The 17394-nt window shown below is 53.1% G+C and overlaps 1 protein-coding gene across 1 annotated transcript; it reads right to left on the bottom strand.

Annotated features, from left to right (window-relative positions):
• Positions 1–226: 226 nt before the first annotated feature.
• LOC137846527 (purine nucleoside phosphorylase-like) lies at positions 227–15875 on the bottom strand (the record flags this gene model as incomplete). The annotated part of the gene is given in 7 exon segments (XM_068664542.1): positions 227–943; positions 1144–3647; positions 8240–8421; positions 10635–10810; positions 14173–14276; positions 15696–15713; positions 15716–15875. Coding segments are annotated over 6 exon segments (873 nt in total), but the record flags the coding sequence as incomplete, so codon positions are not given.
• Between the last annotated feature and the right edge of the window lie 1519 nt (positions 15876–17394).

Raw genomic sequence — 17394 nt, forward strand, 5'->3', positions numbered from 1 at the left:
TTAACACGGGATTAACACGGGATTGAACCAGGATTGAATCCGGATTGAGACGGGATTGACACGAGGTGAATCCGGATCAACACGGGATTGAATCTGGATTAACACGGGATTAACACAGGACAGAATCTGGATTAACACGGGATTGACATGGGGATTGAATCTGGATTAAAATGGGGTTGACACGGGATTGACACGGACTCAATCTGGATTAACATGGAATGTAATCTGGATTAACATGGAAGGTAATCTGGATTAATATGGAATGTAAACCGGATTAACACAGCATTGACACGGGGTAGAATCGGGATTAACATGGGATTGACACGGGATTGAATCTGGATTGACACAGGATTGACACGAGGTGGAATCTGGATCGACACGGGATTAGCACGGGATTGAATCTGGATTAACATGGGATTGACATGGGATTGAACCAGGATTGAATCCGGATTGACACGGGATTGACACGAGGTGGAATCCGGATCAACACGGGATTGACACGGGATTGAATCTGGATTAACAAGGGATTGTAATCTGGATTAAAATGGAATGTAATCTGGATTAACAAGGAACATAATCTGGATTAACACAGGATGTAATCTGGATTAACATGGAAGGTAATCCGGATTAACACAGCATTGACACGGGGTAGAATCGGGATTAACACGGGATTGACACGGGATTAACACAGGATTGACACAGGGATTCAATCCGGATTAACACAGGATTGGCACGGGATTGAATCTGGATTAACATGGGATTGACACGGGATTGACACAGGACTCAATCTGGATTAACACGGAATGTAAACCGGATTAACATGGATTGTAATCTGGATTAACATGGAATGTAATCCGGATTAACACAGCATTGACATGGGATTGAATCTGGATTAACACGGGATTGACACAGGACTGAATCTGGATTGACAAGGGGATTGAATCTGGATTAACATGGGGTTGACACGGGATTGACATGGGACTCAATCTGGATTAACACGGGACTCAATCTGGATTAACACGGGACTCAATCTGGATTAACACGGAATGTAATCCGGATTAACACAGCATTGACACGGGATTAACATGGGATTGACACGGGATTGACACAGGATTGACACGGGGATCCAATCCGGATTAAGACGGGATTGACACAGGATTAACATGGGATTGACACGGGATTAACACGGGATTGACACGGGGATTCAATCCGGATTAACACGGGAGTGACACGGGAGTGACACATAAGGAACATGCTACAAACATGCTATCGACACGGGTTAACATGCGATCAACACGGGATTAAGCCGGGCAGGACACGGGATTAACATGCACCAACACGGGATGAACACAGGATTAACACGGGACGAACACGGGACGAACATGGGATGAACATGGGATGAACATGGGATGAACACGGGATGAAGGCCCGACACGCTAACAACATGTGTCCGTCCTCCCAGCATGCAGTGGCCGCAGGGCCGTGTCCTTAGCGTGTTCTCCGTGTCCTTAGCGTGTTGCCGTCCCGTGGCCCTTACCCTGTGGGTGTCCTTAGCATGTTCTTAGCATGTTGTGATCCCAGGCGTGTTCTCCTTGGCGTGTTGGAATCCTTAGCATGTTCTTAGCATGTTGTAATCCCACACGTGACATCCTTAGCATGTTGTGCTCCTTAGCGTGTTCTCCATAGCGTGTTGTAATCCCACACGTGACATCCTTAGCGTGTTGTAATCCTTAGCGTGTCCTTAGCATGTTGTAATCCTTAGCGTGTTCTCCTTCTCGTGTCCTTAGCGTGTTGGCGTTGCCCTTGGCATGTCGCCACCCTTAGCGTGTCCTACCCATGTCCCCACCACCCTTAGCATGTCCTAAACATGTCCTAGTCACCCTTAGCGTGTTCTATGTATGTTCTGGTCCCCCTTAGCATGTTCTACCCGTGTTATAACCGTTATCATGTCCTACCCATGTTATAATGCCCCTTAGCATGTCCTACACATGTTCTGGTCCCCCTTAGCATGTCCTACCCATGTCCTACCCATGTCACCATCCTTAGCACGTCCTTCTCATGTCCTACCCATGTCCTGGTCCCCCTTAGCATGTCCTATGTATGTTATGGTCCCCTTTAGCATGTCCTCCCCATGTCACCACCCTTAGCATGTCCTATATATGTTATAGTCCCCCTTAGCATGTCCTACCCATGTCCTGGTCCCCCTTAGCATGTCCTACCCATGTCCTACCCATGTCATAGTCCCCCTTAGCATGTCCTACCCATGTCCTACCCATGTCCTACTCCCCCTTAGCATGTCCTATACATGTCATAGTCCCCCTTAGCGTGTCCTACCCATGTCCTGGTCTCCCTTAGCATGTCCTACACATGTCACCACCCTTAGCATGTCCTATGTATGTTCTGGTCCCCCTTAGCATGTCCTACCCATGTTATAACCGTTACCATGCCCTATACATGTCATAGTCCCCCTTAGCATGTCATACCCATGTCCTGGTCTCCCTTGGCATGTCCTACACATGTCCCCACCCTTAGCATGTCCTAAACATGTTACAGTCACCCTTAGCATGTCCTACCCATGTCCTCCCCATGTCCCCACCCTTAGCATGTCCTTCTCATGTCCTACCCATGTCATAGTCCCCCTTAGCATGTCCTATGTATGTTATGGTCCCCCTTAGCATGTCCTACCCATGTCATAGTCACCCTTAGCATGTCCTACCCATGTCCTTGTCCCCCTTAGCATGTCCTATGTATGTTATGGTCCCCTTTAGCATGTCCTTCCCATGTCACCACCCTTAGCATGTCCTTCCCATGTCCTACCCATGTCATAGTCATCCTTAGCATGTCCTACCCATGTCACCACCCTTAGCATGTCCTATATATGTTCTGGTCCCCCTTAGCATGTCCTACCCATGTTATAACCGTTACCATGCCCTTTACATGTTATAATGCCCCTTAGCATGTCCTACACATGTTCTGCTCCCCCTTAGCATGTCCTACCCATGTCCTACCCATGTCATAGTCACCCTTAGCATGTCCTATGTATGTCATGGTCCCCCTTAGCATGTCCTACCCATGTCACCACCCTTAGCATATCCTAAACATGTCCTACCCATGTCATAGTCACCCTTAGCATGTCCTATGTATGTTATGGTCCCCTTTAGCATGTCCTAACCATGTCCTGGTCCCCCTTAGCATGTCCTACCCATGTCACCACCCTTAGCGTGTCCTTCTCATGTCCTACCCATGTCATAGTCCCCCTAGCGTGTCCTACATATGTCATAGTCCCCCTTAGCATGTCCTACCCATGTCACCACCCTTAGCATGTCCTATACATGTTCTGGTCCCCCTTAGCGTGTCCTCCCCATGCCCCCACCCCCTCCGCGTATCCCCGCGTCCCCCCCCCTCACCCCCCGCTCACGCGTGTCCCCCCGCGTCCAGGCGCGGCGCCAGGCGTGCCAGCAGCTCCCGCAGGTGCCGGGCCCCGGCCCCCGCCGCCTCCAGCACCTCCTGGTGCCCGGCCGGGGGGTCCTGGGGGGCCGGGCCCCCGTCCTCGGGGGGCAGCGGGGCCGCGTTGGTGATCAGCGACAGCCCCAGCACACGCAGCCCGCAGTGCCGCGCCGCCACCGCCTCCGCCACCGTGCTCATGCCTGCGAAAAAGGGGCACAACACGCTAAGGACACGCTAAGGACACGCTAAGACGCCCTGGTGTCCACCCTCCTACAGCCCCTGACCACCATTTTTAGGGTTTTCCCACTCTTTTCTATCATTTTCTATCATTTTCTATCATTATTTATCATTATTTTGCTCTTTGGGGGATTAGTGTCTTGGACATGTATGTTCTTAGCATGTTCTTGGCATGATCGGGGTCTTATATGGGTTAGGGAGGGGTGTGGGGGGAAAAAAGGGGGTTTTGGGGTGGTTTTGGGGTGGTTTAAGGGGATTTTGGGGGGATATTGGGGGCTTAGCATGTTCCTAGCGTGTTATTATCATGTTCCTATCATGTTCCTAGCGTGTTCTTAGCATGTTATTAGCATGATATTATCATACCTTAGTGTATTATTAGGGTGTCTTAGCGTGTTTTTAGGGTGCCTTAGCGTGTTTTTAGGGTGTCTTAGCGTGTTATTAGGGTGTTTTTAGGGTGTTTGGGGTCTTTTGGGTCACAGAGTCTTGCTCATGCCTGGAAAAGGGGCAGAACATGCTAAGAACATGCTAAGGACACGCTAAGACACCCCTGGCGCCCACCCTCCTACAGCCCCTGACCACCTTTTTTAGGGTTTTCCCACTCTTTTCTATCGTTTTCTATCGTTTTCTATCATTTTTTATCATTATTTTGCTCTTTGGGGGATTAGTGTGTTTTACACGCATGTTCTTAGCATGATCGGGGTCCTATATGGGTTAGGGAAGGGTTTTGGGGAAAAAAGGGGGTTTGGGGTGGTTTAAGGGGATTTTGGGGGGATATTGGGGGCTTAGCATGTTCCTAGCGTGTTATTATCACGTTCCTATCATGTTCCTAGCGTGTTCTTAGCATGTTATTAGCATGTTATTATCATGTCTTAGTGTATTATTAGGGTGTCTTGGTGTGTTATTGGGGTGTCTTAGCGTGTTTTTAGGGTGTCTTAGCGTGTTATTAGGGTGTTTTTAGCGTGTTTGGGGTCTTTTGGGTCACGGGGTCTTGCTCATGCCTGGAAAAGGGGCAGAACATGCTAAGGACACGCTAAGGACACGCTAAGACACCCCTGGTGCCCACCCTCCTACACCCCCTGACCCCCATTTTTAGGGTTTTCCCACTCTTTTCTATCATTTCCTATCCATTCTTATCGATATTTTACTCTTTCAGAGGTTTTTATATTTGACACGCATGTTCTTAGCGTGTTCTTGGCATGATTGTGGATTTACATGGGTTAGGGAGGGGGGTGGGGGGAAAAAAGGGGGGTTTGGGGTGGTTTAGGGGGATTTGGGGGGGTTGTGGGGGGATATTGGGGGCTTAGCGTGTTCCTAGCGTGTTATTATCATGTTCCTATCATGTTCCTAGCGTGTTCTTAGCATGTTATTAGCATGTTATTATCATATCTTAGTGTGTTATTAGGGTGTCTTGGTGTGTTATTGGGGTGTCTTAGCGTGTTTTTAGGGTGCCTTAGCGTGCTATTAGGGTGTTTTTAGCGTGTTTGGGGTCTTTTGGGTCACAGGGTCTTGCTCATGCCTGGAAAAGGGGCAGAACATGCTAAGGACACGCTAAGGACACGCTAAGACCCCCCTGGCGCCCACCCTCCTACACCCCCTGACCCCCCATTTTTAGGGTTTTCCCACTCTTTTCCATCATTTTCTATCATTTTCTATCAATTTTTATCATTATTTTGCTCTTTTGGGGTGTTGTCATATTTAACACGTATGTTCTTAGCATGTTCTTGGCATGATCGGGGTCCTATATGGGTTAGGGAGGGGGCTGGGGGGAAAAAGGGGGTTTTGGGGTGGTTTAGGGGATTTTGGGGGGATATTGGGGGCTTAGCGTGTTCCTAGCATGTTCCTAGCATGTTCCTAGCATGATCTTAGCATGTTCCTAGTATGATCTTAGCATGTTCTTAGCATGTTTTGGGGTTTATTTGGGATTTTTTAACGTGGGGGCATTTTTGGGGTGGTCCTGAGGGGATTTGGGGGTTTCCTGGGGGGTTTTGGGATGGTTTGGGGGGTTTCTGGGTGGGTTTTGGGGGGATTTGGGGGGATTTTGGGGTGGTCCTACGTGGTTTTGGGGTATTTTTAGGGGTTTTGGGGTAATTCTGTCAGTTTTGGGGGTATTTTAGGGGATTTGGGGTAGTTCTGTGGGGTTTGGGGGAATTTGTGTCATTTTGGGGAATTTCTGAGGGGTTTGGGGGTATTTCTCTGTAGTTTTGGGGTATTTATGTAGGGTTTTGGGGTATTTCCATGGGATTTTGGGGTGGTCCTACGTGGTTTTGGGGTATTTCTGTGGGGTTTTGGGGTATTTGTTTTTTGGGGCATTCCTACACATTTTTGGGGTAGTTCCATGGGGTTTTGGGCTATCTCCATGGCATTTTGGGGTTTTCCTACATGGTTTTGGGGTATTTGTGTGGTTTTGGGCTATTTCCATGGGATTTTGGGCTGATCCTTCATGTTTTTGGGGTGTTTGTGTGGTTTTTGGGGTGGTCCTGCATGGTTTTGGGCTATCTCTGTGGGATTTTGGGCCATTCCTGTTGGATTTTGGGCTACTTCCATGGGTTTTAGGCTACTCCCAAGGATTTTGGGCCCCCCCATGAGATTTTGGGCCCCCCCCCTTGGGATTTCGGCCCCCCCCCTTGGGATTTTGGGCCCCCCCTTGGGATTTTGCCCCCCCCCCCTTGGGATTTTGGGCCCCCCCCTTGGGATTTTGGCTATCTGTGTGGGGTTTTGGGCTACTCCCTTGGATTTTGGGCTATTACCGTTGGATTTGGGGCTACTCCTGTTGGATTTTGGGCTACTTCCATGGGTTTTAGGCTACTTCTTGGAATTTTGGGCTACCCCCATGGGATTTTGGCTATTTCTGTGGGGTTTTGGGCTACTCCCTTGGATTTTGGGCTACTCCCATGGATTTTGGGCTACTCCCATGGGATTTTGGGCTATTACCGTTGGATTTGGGGCTACTCCCATGGATTTTGGGCTACTTCTGTTGGATTTTGGGCTACTTCCATGGGTTTTAGGCTACTTCCATGGAATTTTGGTCTACTCCCATGAGATTTTGGGCTACTCCCATGGGTTTTAGGCTACTCCCAAGGATTTTGGGCTACTCCCATGGGATTTTGGGCTACTTCCATGGGTTTTAGGCTACTTCTTGGAATTTTGGTCTACTCCCATGGGATTTTGGGCTACTTCTGTGGGATTTTGGGCTACTTCCATGGGTTTTTGCCTATTCCCGTTGGATTTTGGGCTACTTCCATTGAATTTTGGGCTACTCCCTTGGATTTTGGGCTACTCCCATGGGATTTTGGCTATCTCTGTGGGGTTTGGGGCTACTCCCATGGATTTTGGGTTACTCCCATGGGATTTTGGGCCACCCCCATGGGATTTTGGCTATCTCTGTGGGATTTTGGGCTACTTCCATGGGTTTTAGGCTACTTCTTGGGATTTTGGTCTACTCCCATGGGATTTTGGGCTACTCCCATGGGATTTTGGCTATCTCTATGGGGTTTGCGGCTACTCCCTTGGATTTTGCCCCCCCCCATGAGATTTTGGGCCCCCCCCTTGGGATTTTGGCTATCTCTGTGGGATTTGGGGCTACTCCCATGGATTTTGGGCTATCTCTGTGGGATTTTGGGCTATTCCTGTTGGATTTTGGGCTACTTCCATGGGTTTTAGGCTACTTCCATGGAATTTTGGGCTACTCCCATGGGATTTTCGGCCACCCCCATTGGATTTTGGCAATCTCTGTGGGATTTTGGTCTACTCCCATGGGGTTTTGGGTGTGTTCCTACGTGGTTTTGGGCTACTTCCATGGGATTTTGGCTATTTCTGTGGGATTTTGGGCTACTTCCATGGGTTTTAGGCTACTTCTTGGAATTTTGGGCTACTCCCATGGGATTTTGGGCTACTTCTGTGGGATTTTGGCTATCTGTGTGGGGTTTGCGGCTACTCCCTTGGATTTTGCCCCCCCCCCCATGAGATTTTGGGCCCCCCCCTTGGGATTTTGGCTATCTCTGTGGGATTTTGGGCTACTTCCATGGGATTTGGGGTTACTTCCATGGGATTTTGGCTATTTCTGTGGGGTTTTGGGCTACTCCCATGGGATTTTGGCTATCTCTGTGGGATTTTCGGCTACTCCCTTGGATTTTGGCCCCCCCCCTTGGGATTTTGTCCCCCCCCCTTGGGATTTTGGGCCCCCCCATGAGATTTCGCCCCCCCCCTTGGGATTTTGGCTATCTGTGTGGGGTTTTGGGCTACTCCCATGGATTTGGGGCTATTCCCGTTGGATTTTGGGCTACTCCCATGGGATTTTGGGCTACTCCCATGGGATTTTAGGCTACTTCTTGGAATTTTGGTCAACTCTCATGGGATTTTGGGCTACTTCCATTGAATTTTGGGCTACTCCCATGGGGTTTGGGCTACTGCCATCGGGTTTTGGCTACCTCTATGGGATTTTGGGCTATCTCTATGGGATTTTGGGCTACTCCCATGGGATTTTGGCTATCTCTATGGGATTTGCGGCTACTCCCTTGGGATTTCGGGCCCCCCCCCTTGGGATTTTGGGACTCACCCACGGCGTCGGCCCCGACGCGCCGCAGGAAGCGGCACTCGGCCACGGTCTCGTAGCTGGGGCCCCCCACCCCCACGTAGACCCCCTCGCGCGCCCGCAGCTCCGGGGGGGCCATCTCCAGGGCCAGGCGCCGCAATTCGGGGTCGTAGGCGTCCAGCATGGACGGGAAACGGGGCCCGAAACTTTTCGGGGGGCATTTTTGGGGGAAAAAAGGCAAAAAAATGGGGTTTTAGGGGGGTGTTAACGCAGGGTGGACAGGTCTACCTTGGGTTGGTCAAGGCAAGGGGGGAGATGCCAAAAATGGCTCGGAAGGAGACCAAGACCCCAAAATGATCCCAAAACCTCCCAAATGAACCCAAAACCCCAAGATGATGACCAAGACCCCAAAATGACCACCAAGACCCCAAAATGACCCCAAAATGACCCCCAAATGACCCCAAAACCCCCCAAATGACCCCAAAACCCAACAATGTGACCCCGAAACCCCCCAAGATGACCCCGAAACCCCCCAAAATGACCCCAAGATGACCACCAAGACCCCAAGTTGACCCCAAAACCCCCCAAGATGACCCCAAAACCCCCCAAGATGACCCCAATGGTGTCCCCAAGGTCCCCAAAATGACCACCAAGACCCCAAGATGACCACCAAGACCCCCAAAATGACCACCAAGACCCCAAAATGACCCCAAAATGACCCCAAAACCCCACAAAAAGACCCCCAAACCCCCCAAAATGACCACCAAGACCCCAAAATGACCACCAAGACCCCAAAATGACCACCAAGACCCAAAGATGACCCCAAAATGACCCCCAAACCCCCCAAGATGACCCGAAGATGACCACCAAGACCCCAAGTTGACCATGAAGCCCCCCAAGACGACCCCAAAACCCCCCAAGATGACCCCAAACCCCCCCCAAATGACCCCAAAACCCAACAATGTGACCCCGAAACCCCCCAAGATGACCCCAAAACCCCTCAAGACCACCCCCAAACCCCCCAAAACGACCCCAAACCCCCCCAAGACCACCCCCAAACCCCCAAGACCACCCCCAAACCCCCCAAGATGACCCCAATGGTGTCCCCAAGCCCCCCCAAGATCACCCCAAAACCCCCCAAGATAACCCCAAAACCCCCCAAATGACCCCAAAACCCCCCAAGACGACCCCAATGGCGTCCCCAAGTCCCCCAAGATGACCACCAAGACCCCAAGTTGACTACCAAGCCCCCAAAAATGACCCCCAAACCCCCCAAGATGACCCCAATGGTGTCCCCAAGCCCCCCAAAATGACCACCAAGACCCCAAGACGACCATGAAGACCCCCAAGATGACCCCAAACCCCCCCAAGATGACCCCAAAAACCCCCCAAGATGACCCCAACGGTGTCCCAAAGCCCCCCAAGATGACCACCAAGACCCCAAGATGACCATGAAGACCCCCAAGATGACCACCAAGCCCTCCAAAATGATGACCAAGACCCCAAGTTGACCACCAAGCCCCCAAGACGACCCCAAACCCCCCCAAAATGACCCCAAACCCCCCAAAATGACCCCAAACCCCCCAAGATGACCCCAAGATGACCACCAAGACCCCAAGATGACCCCAAAACCCCCCAAATGACCCCAAAACCCAACAATGTGACCCCAAATCCCCCAAGATGACCCCAAATCCCCCCAAGATGACCCCAAGATGACCCCAAAACCCCCCAAGATGACCCCAATGGTGTCCCCAAGCCCCCCAAAATGACCACCAAGACCCCAAGATGACCCCAAAACCCCGAAGATGACCCCAAACCCCCCCAAGAAGACCCCAAGATGACCACCAAGACCCCAAGACGACCCCAAAACCCCCCAAATGACCCCAAACCCCCCCCCAAGACCACCCCCAAATCCCCCAAGATGACCCCAATGGTGTCCCCAAGCCCCCCAAAATGACCCCAAAACCCCCCAAGACCACCCCAAGATGACCACCAAGACCCCAAGACGACCCCAAAACCCCCCAAGATGACCCCAAGATGACCACCAAGACCCCAAAATGCCCCCAAAACCCCCCAAGATGACCCCAAACCCCCCAAGACCACCCCAAAACCCCCCAAGATGACCACCAAGACCCCCTAAGATGACCACCAAGACCCACCAAAACCCAACAAGATGACCCCAAGCCCCCAAACCCCCCCAAGACGACCCCAAAACCCCCCAAATGACCCCAAAACCCCCCAAGACCACCCCAAACCCCCCAAGACGCCCCCCAAACCCCCCAAGATGACCCCGAAACCCCCCAAGATGACCCCGAAACCCAACAAGACGACCCCAAAACCCCCCCAAATGACCCCAAAACTCCCCCAAATGACCCCAAGACCCCCCCCAAAACCCCCCCCAAGACCCCCCCCCGCTCACCGCTCATCGTTGGCCCCCACCAGGGCCCCGCGGCCCCCCAGGCCGGGCAGGTCGATGTGGTCCTTGATGACCATCAGGTCCCCGGGGCCCAGCGCGGGGTTGAGGCTCCCGGCGGCGTTGGTGAGCACCAGGGTGTGAACCCCCAAAAGGCGCAGCACCCGCACCGGCAGCACCACCTGCGGGGGGAATTTGGGGTGAGGAATTTTGGGGTTGAAGAATTTGGGATTGAGGACTTTGGGGTTGAAGAATTTGGGTTGAGAAACATCAAGGTTGAAGGATTTGGGGGTGAGGAACTTTGGGATGAGAAACATCAAGGTTGAGGAACATTGGGTGAAGAATTTTGGGGTTGAAGGACTTTGGGGTGAGGAACTTTGGAGTGAAGAATTTTGGGATGAAGAATTTGGGGATGAAGAACTTGGGGGTGAAGGAATTTGGGATGAGGAACATTGGGTTGAGGAACATCAAGGTTGAAGGATGTTGGGATGAAGAATTTGGGGTGAAGAATTTTGGGGTGAAGAACTTTGGGGTTGAAGGATATGGGGTTGAGGAGTTTGGGATGAGGAACATCAAGGTTGAGGAACTTTGGGGTTGAAGAATTTTGGGATGACGAACTTGGGTTGAGGAATATTGGGGTTCAAGGATTTGGGGATGAAGAATTTGGGGGTGTAGAACTTTGGGGTTGAAGGACATGGGGTTGAGGAACATCCAGGTTGAAGAATTTTGGGGTGAGAAACTTTGGGGTGGAGAATTTTGGGGTTGAGGAACTTTGGGGTTGAGGAACTTGGGTTGAAGGACATCAAGGTTGAAGGACGTTGGGATGAAGAACTTTGGGGTGAAGAATTTTGGGGTGGAGAACTTTGGGGTGGAGAATTTTGGGGTGGAGAATTTTGGGGTGGAGAATTTTGGGGTGGAGAACTTTGGGGTGGGGGGCATCAAGGTTGAAGGACATTGGGATGAAGAATTTTGGGGTGAGGAACTTGGGTTGAGGAATATTGGGGTTGAGGAATTTGGGGTGAGGGACTTTGGGATGAGGAACATTGGGTTGAGGAACATCCAGGTTGAAGAATTTTGGGGTTGAGGAACATTGGGGTGAAGAATTTTGGGGTGAAGAATTTTGGGGTGAAGAACTTTGGGGTTGAAGAACTTTGGGGTTGAGGAATTTGGGATGAAGAATTTTGGGGTGAGGAACTTTGGGGTTGAAGAATTTTGGGGTGAAGAAGTTTGGGGTTGAAGGACGTTGGGATTGAGGAACTTTGGGGTTGAAGAATTTGGGGTTGAGGAGTATTGGGGTTGAAGGACATTGGGATGAAGAATTTTGGGGTGAAGAACTTGGGTTGAGGAACATTGGGTGAAGACGTTTGGGGTTGAGGAACATTGGGGTGAAGAACTTTGGGGTTGAAGAATTTTGGGGTGAAGAAGTTTGGGGTTGAGGAATTTGGGGTGAGGAACTTTGGGGTTGAAGAATTTGGGTTGAGGAACATCAAGGTTGAAGGACATGGGGTTGAGGAATATTGGGGTTGAGGAACTTGGGGTGAGGAATTTGGGGTGAGGAACATCAGGGTTGAAGGACTTTGGGATGAAGAATTTTGGGGTGAAGAACTTGGGGTTGAAGGACATTGGGTGAAGAATTTTGGGGTTGAAGGACTTTGGGGTGAGGAACATCAGGATTGAGGAACTTTGGGTGAAGAACTTTGGGGTTGAAGGATTTTGGGGAGAGGAATTTGGGGTGGAGAACTTTGGGATGAAGGACATGGGGTTGAGGAACATCCAGGTTGAAGAATTTTGGGGTTGAGGAACTTTGGGGTGGAGAATTTTGGGGTGAAGAATTTTGGGGTTGAAGGAATATCAAGGTTGAGGAACTTTGGGATAAGGAACTTTGGGATGAAGAACTTTGGGGTTGAGGAACTTTGGGGTGAGGAACATTGGGTTGAGGAACATCAAGGTTGAAGGACGTTGGGATGAAGAACTTTGGGGTGAAGAATTTTGGGGTGGAGAATTTTGGGGTGGAGAATTTTGGGGTTGAAGGATGTTGGGATTGAAGAATTTGGGTTGAGGAACATCAAGGTTGAAGGACGTGGGGTTGAGGAATATTGGGGTTGAGGAACTTGGGGTGAGGAATTTGGGGTGAGGAACATCAGGGTTGAAGGACTTTGGGGTGAAGAATTTTGGGGTGAAGAACTTGGGGTTGAGGAATTTGGGGTTGAAGAATTTTGGGGTGAAGAACTTGGGTTGAGGAATATTGGGGTTGAAGAATTTGGGATGAAGAATTTTGGGGTGAAGAACTTGGGTTGAGGAATTTGGGGTGAAACACATGAGGTTGAGGAACTTTGGGGTTGAAGGACATTGGGGTTGAAGGATTTTGGGATGAGGAACTTTGGGATTGAAGAATTTGGGTTGAGGAACATCAAGGTTGAAGGATTTTGGGATGAAGAATTTTGGGGTGAGGAACTTTGGGGTTGAAGGATGTTGGGATTGAGGAATTTGGGGTGAGGAACTTTGGGGTGAAGAATTTTGGGGTTGAAGGACTTTGGGATGAAGAATTTGGGGGTGAAGAATCTGGGTTGAGGAACATCCAGGTTGAGGAACGTTGGGGTTGAGGAATTTGGGATGAGGAACTTTGGGGTTGACTTGGGGGAACCCAAGGGGCGGGGATGGACCCGAGGGCCCCCCCCAGCCCCACAGTGCCCCATAACCCCCAGCCCCACATCACCCCATAGATTCCACCCCCAGCCCCATAACTCCCACCCCCAGCCCCACACCGCCCCATAACCCCCACCCCACACCCCCCAGCCCCACATCACCCCATAGATTCCACCCCCAGCCCCATAACTCCCTCCCTCCACCCCATAGCGCCCCATAACCCCCACCCCCAGCCCCACATCACCCCATAGAGCCCCCCTCCAGCCCCACATCACCCCATAGATTCCACCCCCAGCCCCATAGCACCCCATAACCCCACCCCACACCCCCCCAGCCCCACATCACCCCCCTCCAGCCCCACATCACCCCATAACCCCCTCCCTCCACCCCATATCACCTACCCCCAACCCCACACCGCCCCATAACCCCCACCCCCAGCCCCACATCACCCCATAGATTCCACCCCCAGCCCCATAACCCCCACCCCACACCCCCCCAGCCCCACATCCCCCCCCCAGCCCCATAGCACCCCATAGAGCCCCATAGATTCCACCCCCAGCCCCACACCACCCCACACCCCCCCAGCCCCATAGCACCCCCCCAGCCCCACATCACCCCATAGATTCCACCCCCAGCCCCACATCACCCCATAGAGCCCCCCTCCAGCCCCATAGCACCCCATAGCTTCCACCCCCAGCCCCACACCGCCCCATAACCCCCACCCCCAGCCCCACATCACCCCATAGATTCCACCCCCAGCCCCATAGCGCCCCATAACTCCCTCCCCCAGCCCCATAACTTCCTCCCTCCACCCCATAGCGCCCCATAGATTCCACCCCCAGCCCCACACCCCCCCAGCCCCATAGCACCCCCCCAGCCCCACACTTGTGGGTCGCACCTGGCTGGGGCTGTAGCCCTCGTAGAGGTGGAAGCGGCCCTGCAGCACCGCGCACGGCGTCGCCCCCAGGCGGCCCAGCACCAGGCGCCCCGCGTGGCCCGACACTGGGGGGGCAGCGCCCCATAAGTGGGGGGCCCTGCCCCATAAGTGGGCCTCCGACCCATAAGTAGCCCCCCCTGACCCATAAGTGGCCATCCCATAACCTCCCAGCCCCATAAGTGGGCCCTCTGCCCCATAAGTGGGGGTCCCTGCCCCATAAGTAGTCCCCTCTGCCCCATAAGTGGGGCCTCTGCCCCATAAGTGGGGCCTCTGCCCCATAAGTGGGTCCCAAGTGCCACCCCCTGCCCCATAAGTGGGGCCCCCGGCCCCATAAGTGGGGCCTCTGCCCCATAAGTGGGACCCCCGGCCCCATAAGTGGGGGTCCCTGACCCATAAGTGGGACCCCCGGCCCCATAAGTGGGGCCTCTGCCCCATAAGTGGGTCCCATGTGCCACCCCCTGACCCATAAGTGGGGGTCCCTGCCCCATAAGTGGGCCCCCTGCCCCATAAGTTGGACCCCCTGCCCCATAAGTAGTCCCACTGACCCATAAGTGGGACCCCTGGCCCCATAAGTGGAACCCCTGCCCCATAAGTGGGGCCCCCGGCCCCATAAGTGGGGCCTCTGCCCCATAAGTGGGCCCCAAGTGCCACCCCCTGCCCATAAGTGGGGGTCCCTGCCCCATAAGTAGCCCCTCTGCCCCATAAGTAGTCCCCTCTGCCCCATAAGTAGTCCCCTCTGCCCCAGAAGTGGGGCCCCCGGCCCCATAAGTGGGGCCTCTGCCCCATAAGTGGGTCCCAAGTGCCCCCCAAAGCCCTCCCAAGTGCTACCCCCTGCCCCATAAGTGGGACCCCCTGCCCCAGAAGTAACAATCCCCCCAACCCCCATAAATCCCCATAAATCCCCCCAAATCCCCATAAACCCACCCCCAACCCCCCCCAATTCCCCCATTACCCCCCAAATCCCCCCAAATTCCCCCATAACCCCCCTAAATCCCCCCATTTACCCCCCAAATCCCCCCAAAAACCCCCAAATCCCCCCCTAAATCCCCCATAAACCCCCCAATTCCCCCATTTACCCCCCAAATCCCCCAAATTCCCCATAAACCCCCCCAAATCCCCCAAAACCCTCCCTAAATTCCCCAAATCCCCCCAATTCCCCCTTACCCCCCAAACCCACCCCAAACCCCCCATAAACCCTCCCAAATCCCCCCAAATCCCCCAAACCCCCCCCAAATCCCCCATTTACCCCCCAAATCCCCCAAATCCCCCCCAAATCCCCCCATTTACCCCCCATTTACCCCCTAAATCCCCCCCAAATACCCCAAATCCCCCATTTACCCCTCAAATCCCCCCTAAATCCCCTATAACCCCCCTAAATCCCCCATAAATCCCCCCAATTCCCCCAAACCCACCCCAAACTCCCCCCATAAACCCCCAAATCCCCCATAACCCCCCCAAAAACCCCAAATCCCCCCCATACCCACCGGTGCTTTGGGGGAAGTGGGGATGTCCCCATAGTCCAGGTGCTGTGGGGCCGCCAGCTCCTGGGCCAGGGCCCCCAGCCCCGAGCCGCAGACCAGGGCCACCCGCGGGGGCTCGGCCGCGCGCCCCAAAACCCAAGCGGCCGCCTCGGCGCACGCCTCGTAGCTATAGGGGGGGACAAAGTTATGGGGTCACCCCAAAAAGGAACGTCAAGTTGGGTTATGGGGTCAATTAAGACCTATAGGGTGGGCTATGGGGTCAACCAAGACCCATGGGGTGGGCTATGGGGTCAGCCAAGATCTATAGGGGTGGGCTATGGGGTCAACCAAGACCCATAGGGTCAACCAAAACCCATGGGAAGACCATTGGGGTCAACCAAGATCTATGGGGTGGGCTATGGGGTCAACTAAGACCCATAGGATAGGTTATGGGGTCAACCAGGATCTATGGGGTGGGTTATGGGGTCAACCGAGACCCATAGGATGGGTTATGGGGTCAACCGAGACCCATAGGATCATCAATGGGGTCAACCAAGATCCTATGGGGTGAGCATTGGGGTCAACCAGGACCCATGGGGTCAACTGAGACCCATAGGGTGGGCTATGGGGTCAACCCCAATCTATGGTGTGGGTTATGGGGTCAACCAAGACCTATAGGATGGGTTATGGGGTCAACCAAGAGCCATGGGGTAGGCTATGGGGTGAACCAGGATCTATGGGGTGAGCATTGGGGTCAACCAAGATCTATAGGGTGGGCTATGGGGTCAACCGGGATCTATGGGGTGGGCTATGGGGTCAACCAGGATCAATAGGATGAGCATTGGGGTCAACCAAAATGTGTAGGGTGGGCTATGGGGTCAACCAAGACCCATAGGATCATCAATGGGGTCAACCGAGACCCATAGGATAGGTTATGGGGTCAACCAAGATCTATAGGGTGGTCTATGGGGTCAGCCAAGCCCCATGGGGCGGGTTATGGGGCGGGTTATGGGGCCAGCCCCGAGCCGCAGACCAGGGCCACCCGCGGGGGCTCAGCCGCGCGCCCCAAAACCCAAGCGGCCGCCTCGGCGCACGCCTCGTAGCTGGGGGGGCGAAAAATTATGGGGTCACCCCAAAAAGGAACGTCAAGTTGGGTTATGGGGTCAACTTGGATCTATGGGGTGGGTTATGGGGTCAACCAAGACCCATAGGGTCAACCAAAAACCATGGGAAGACCATTGGGGTCAACCAGGATCTATGGGGTGGGCTATGGGGTCAACCCCAATCTATAGGGCGGGCTATGGGGTCAACCAAGATCAATAGGATGAGTATTGGGGTCAACCGAGACCCATAGGATCATCAATGGGGTCAACCAAGATCTATGGGGTGGGCTATGGGGTCAACCAAACCCATAGGATGAGCATTGGGGTCAACCAAGATCCTATGGGGTCAACCAAGATCTATAGGGTGGGCTATGGGGCAAGAAAAGGGCATGGGGTGGGCTATGGGGTCAACCAAGATCAATAGGGTAAGCATTGGGGTCAACCAGGATCTATGGGGTGAGTATTGGGGTCAACTAAGACCCATAGGATGGGTTATGGGGTCAACCCCAATCTATGGGGTGGGCTATGGGGTCAACCAAGATCAATAGGATCATCAATGGGGTCAACCAAGATCCTATGGGGTGAGCCAAGACCCATAGGGTTGGCTATGGGGTCAACCA

Source organism: Anas acuta, chromosome 33 (genome assembly GCF_963932015.1).
Source record: "Anas acuta chromosome 33, bAnaAcu1.1, whole genome shotgun sequence".
Lineage (NCBI taxonomy): Eukaryota > Metazoa > Chordata > Aves > Anseriformes > Anatidae > Anas > Anas acuta.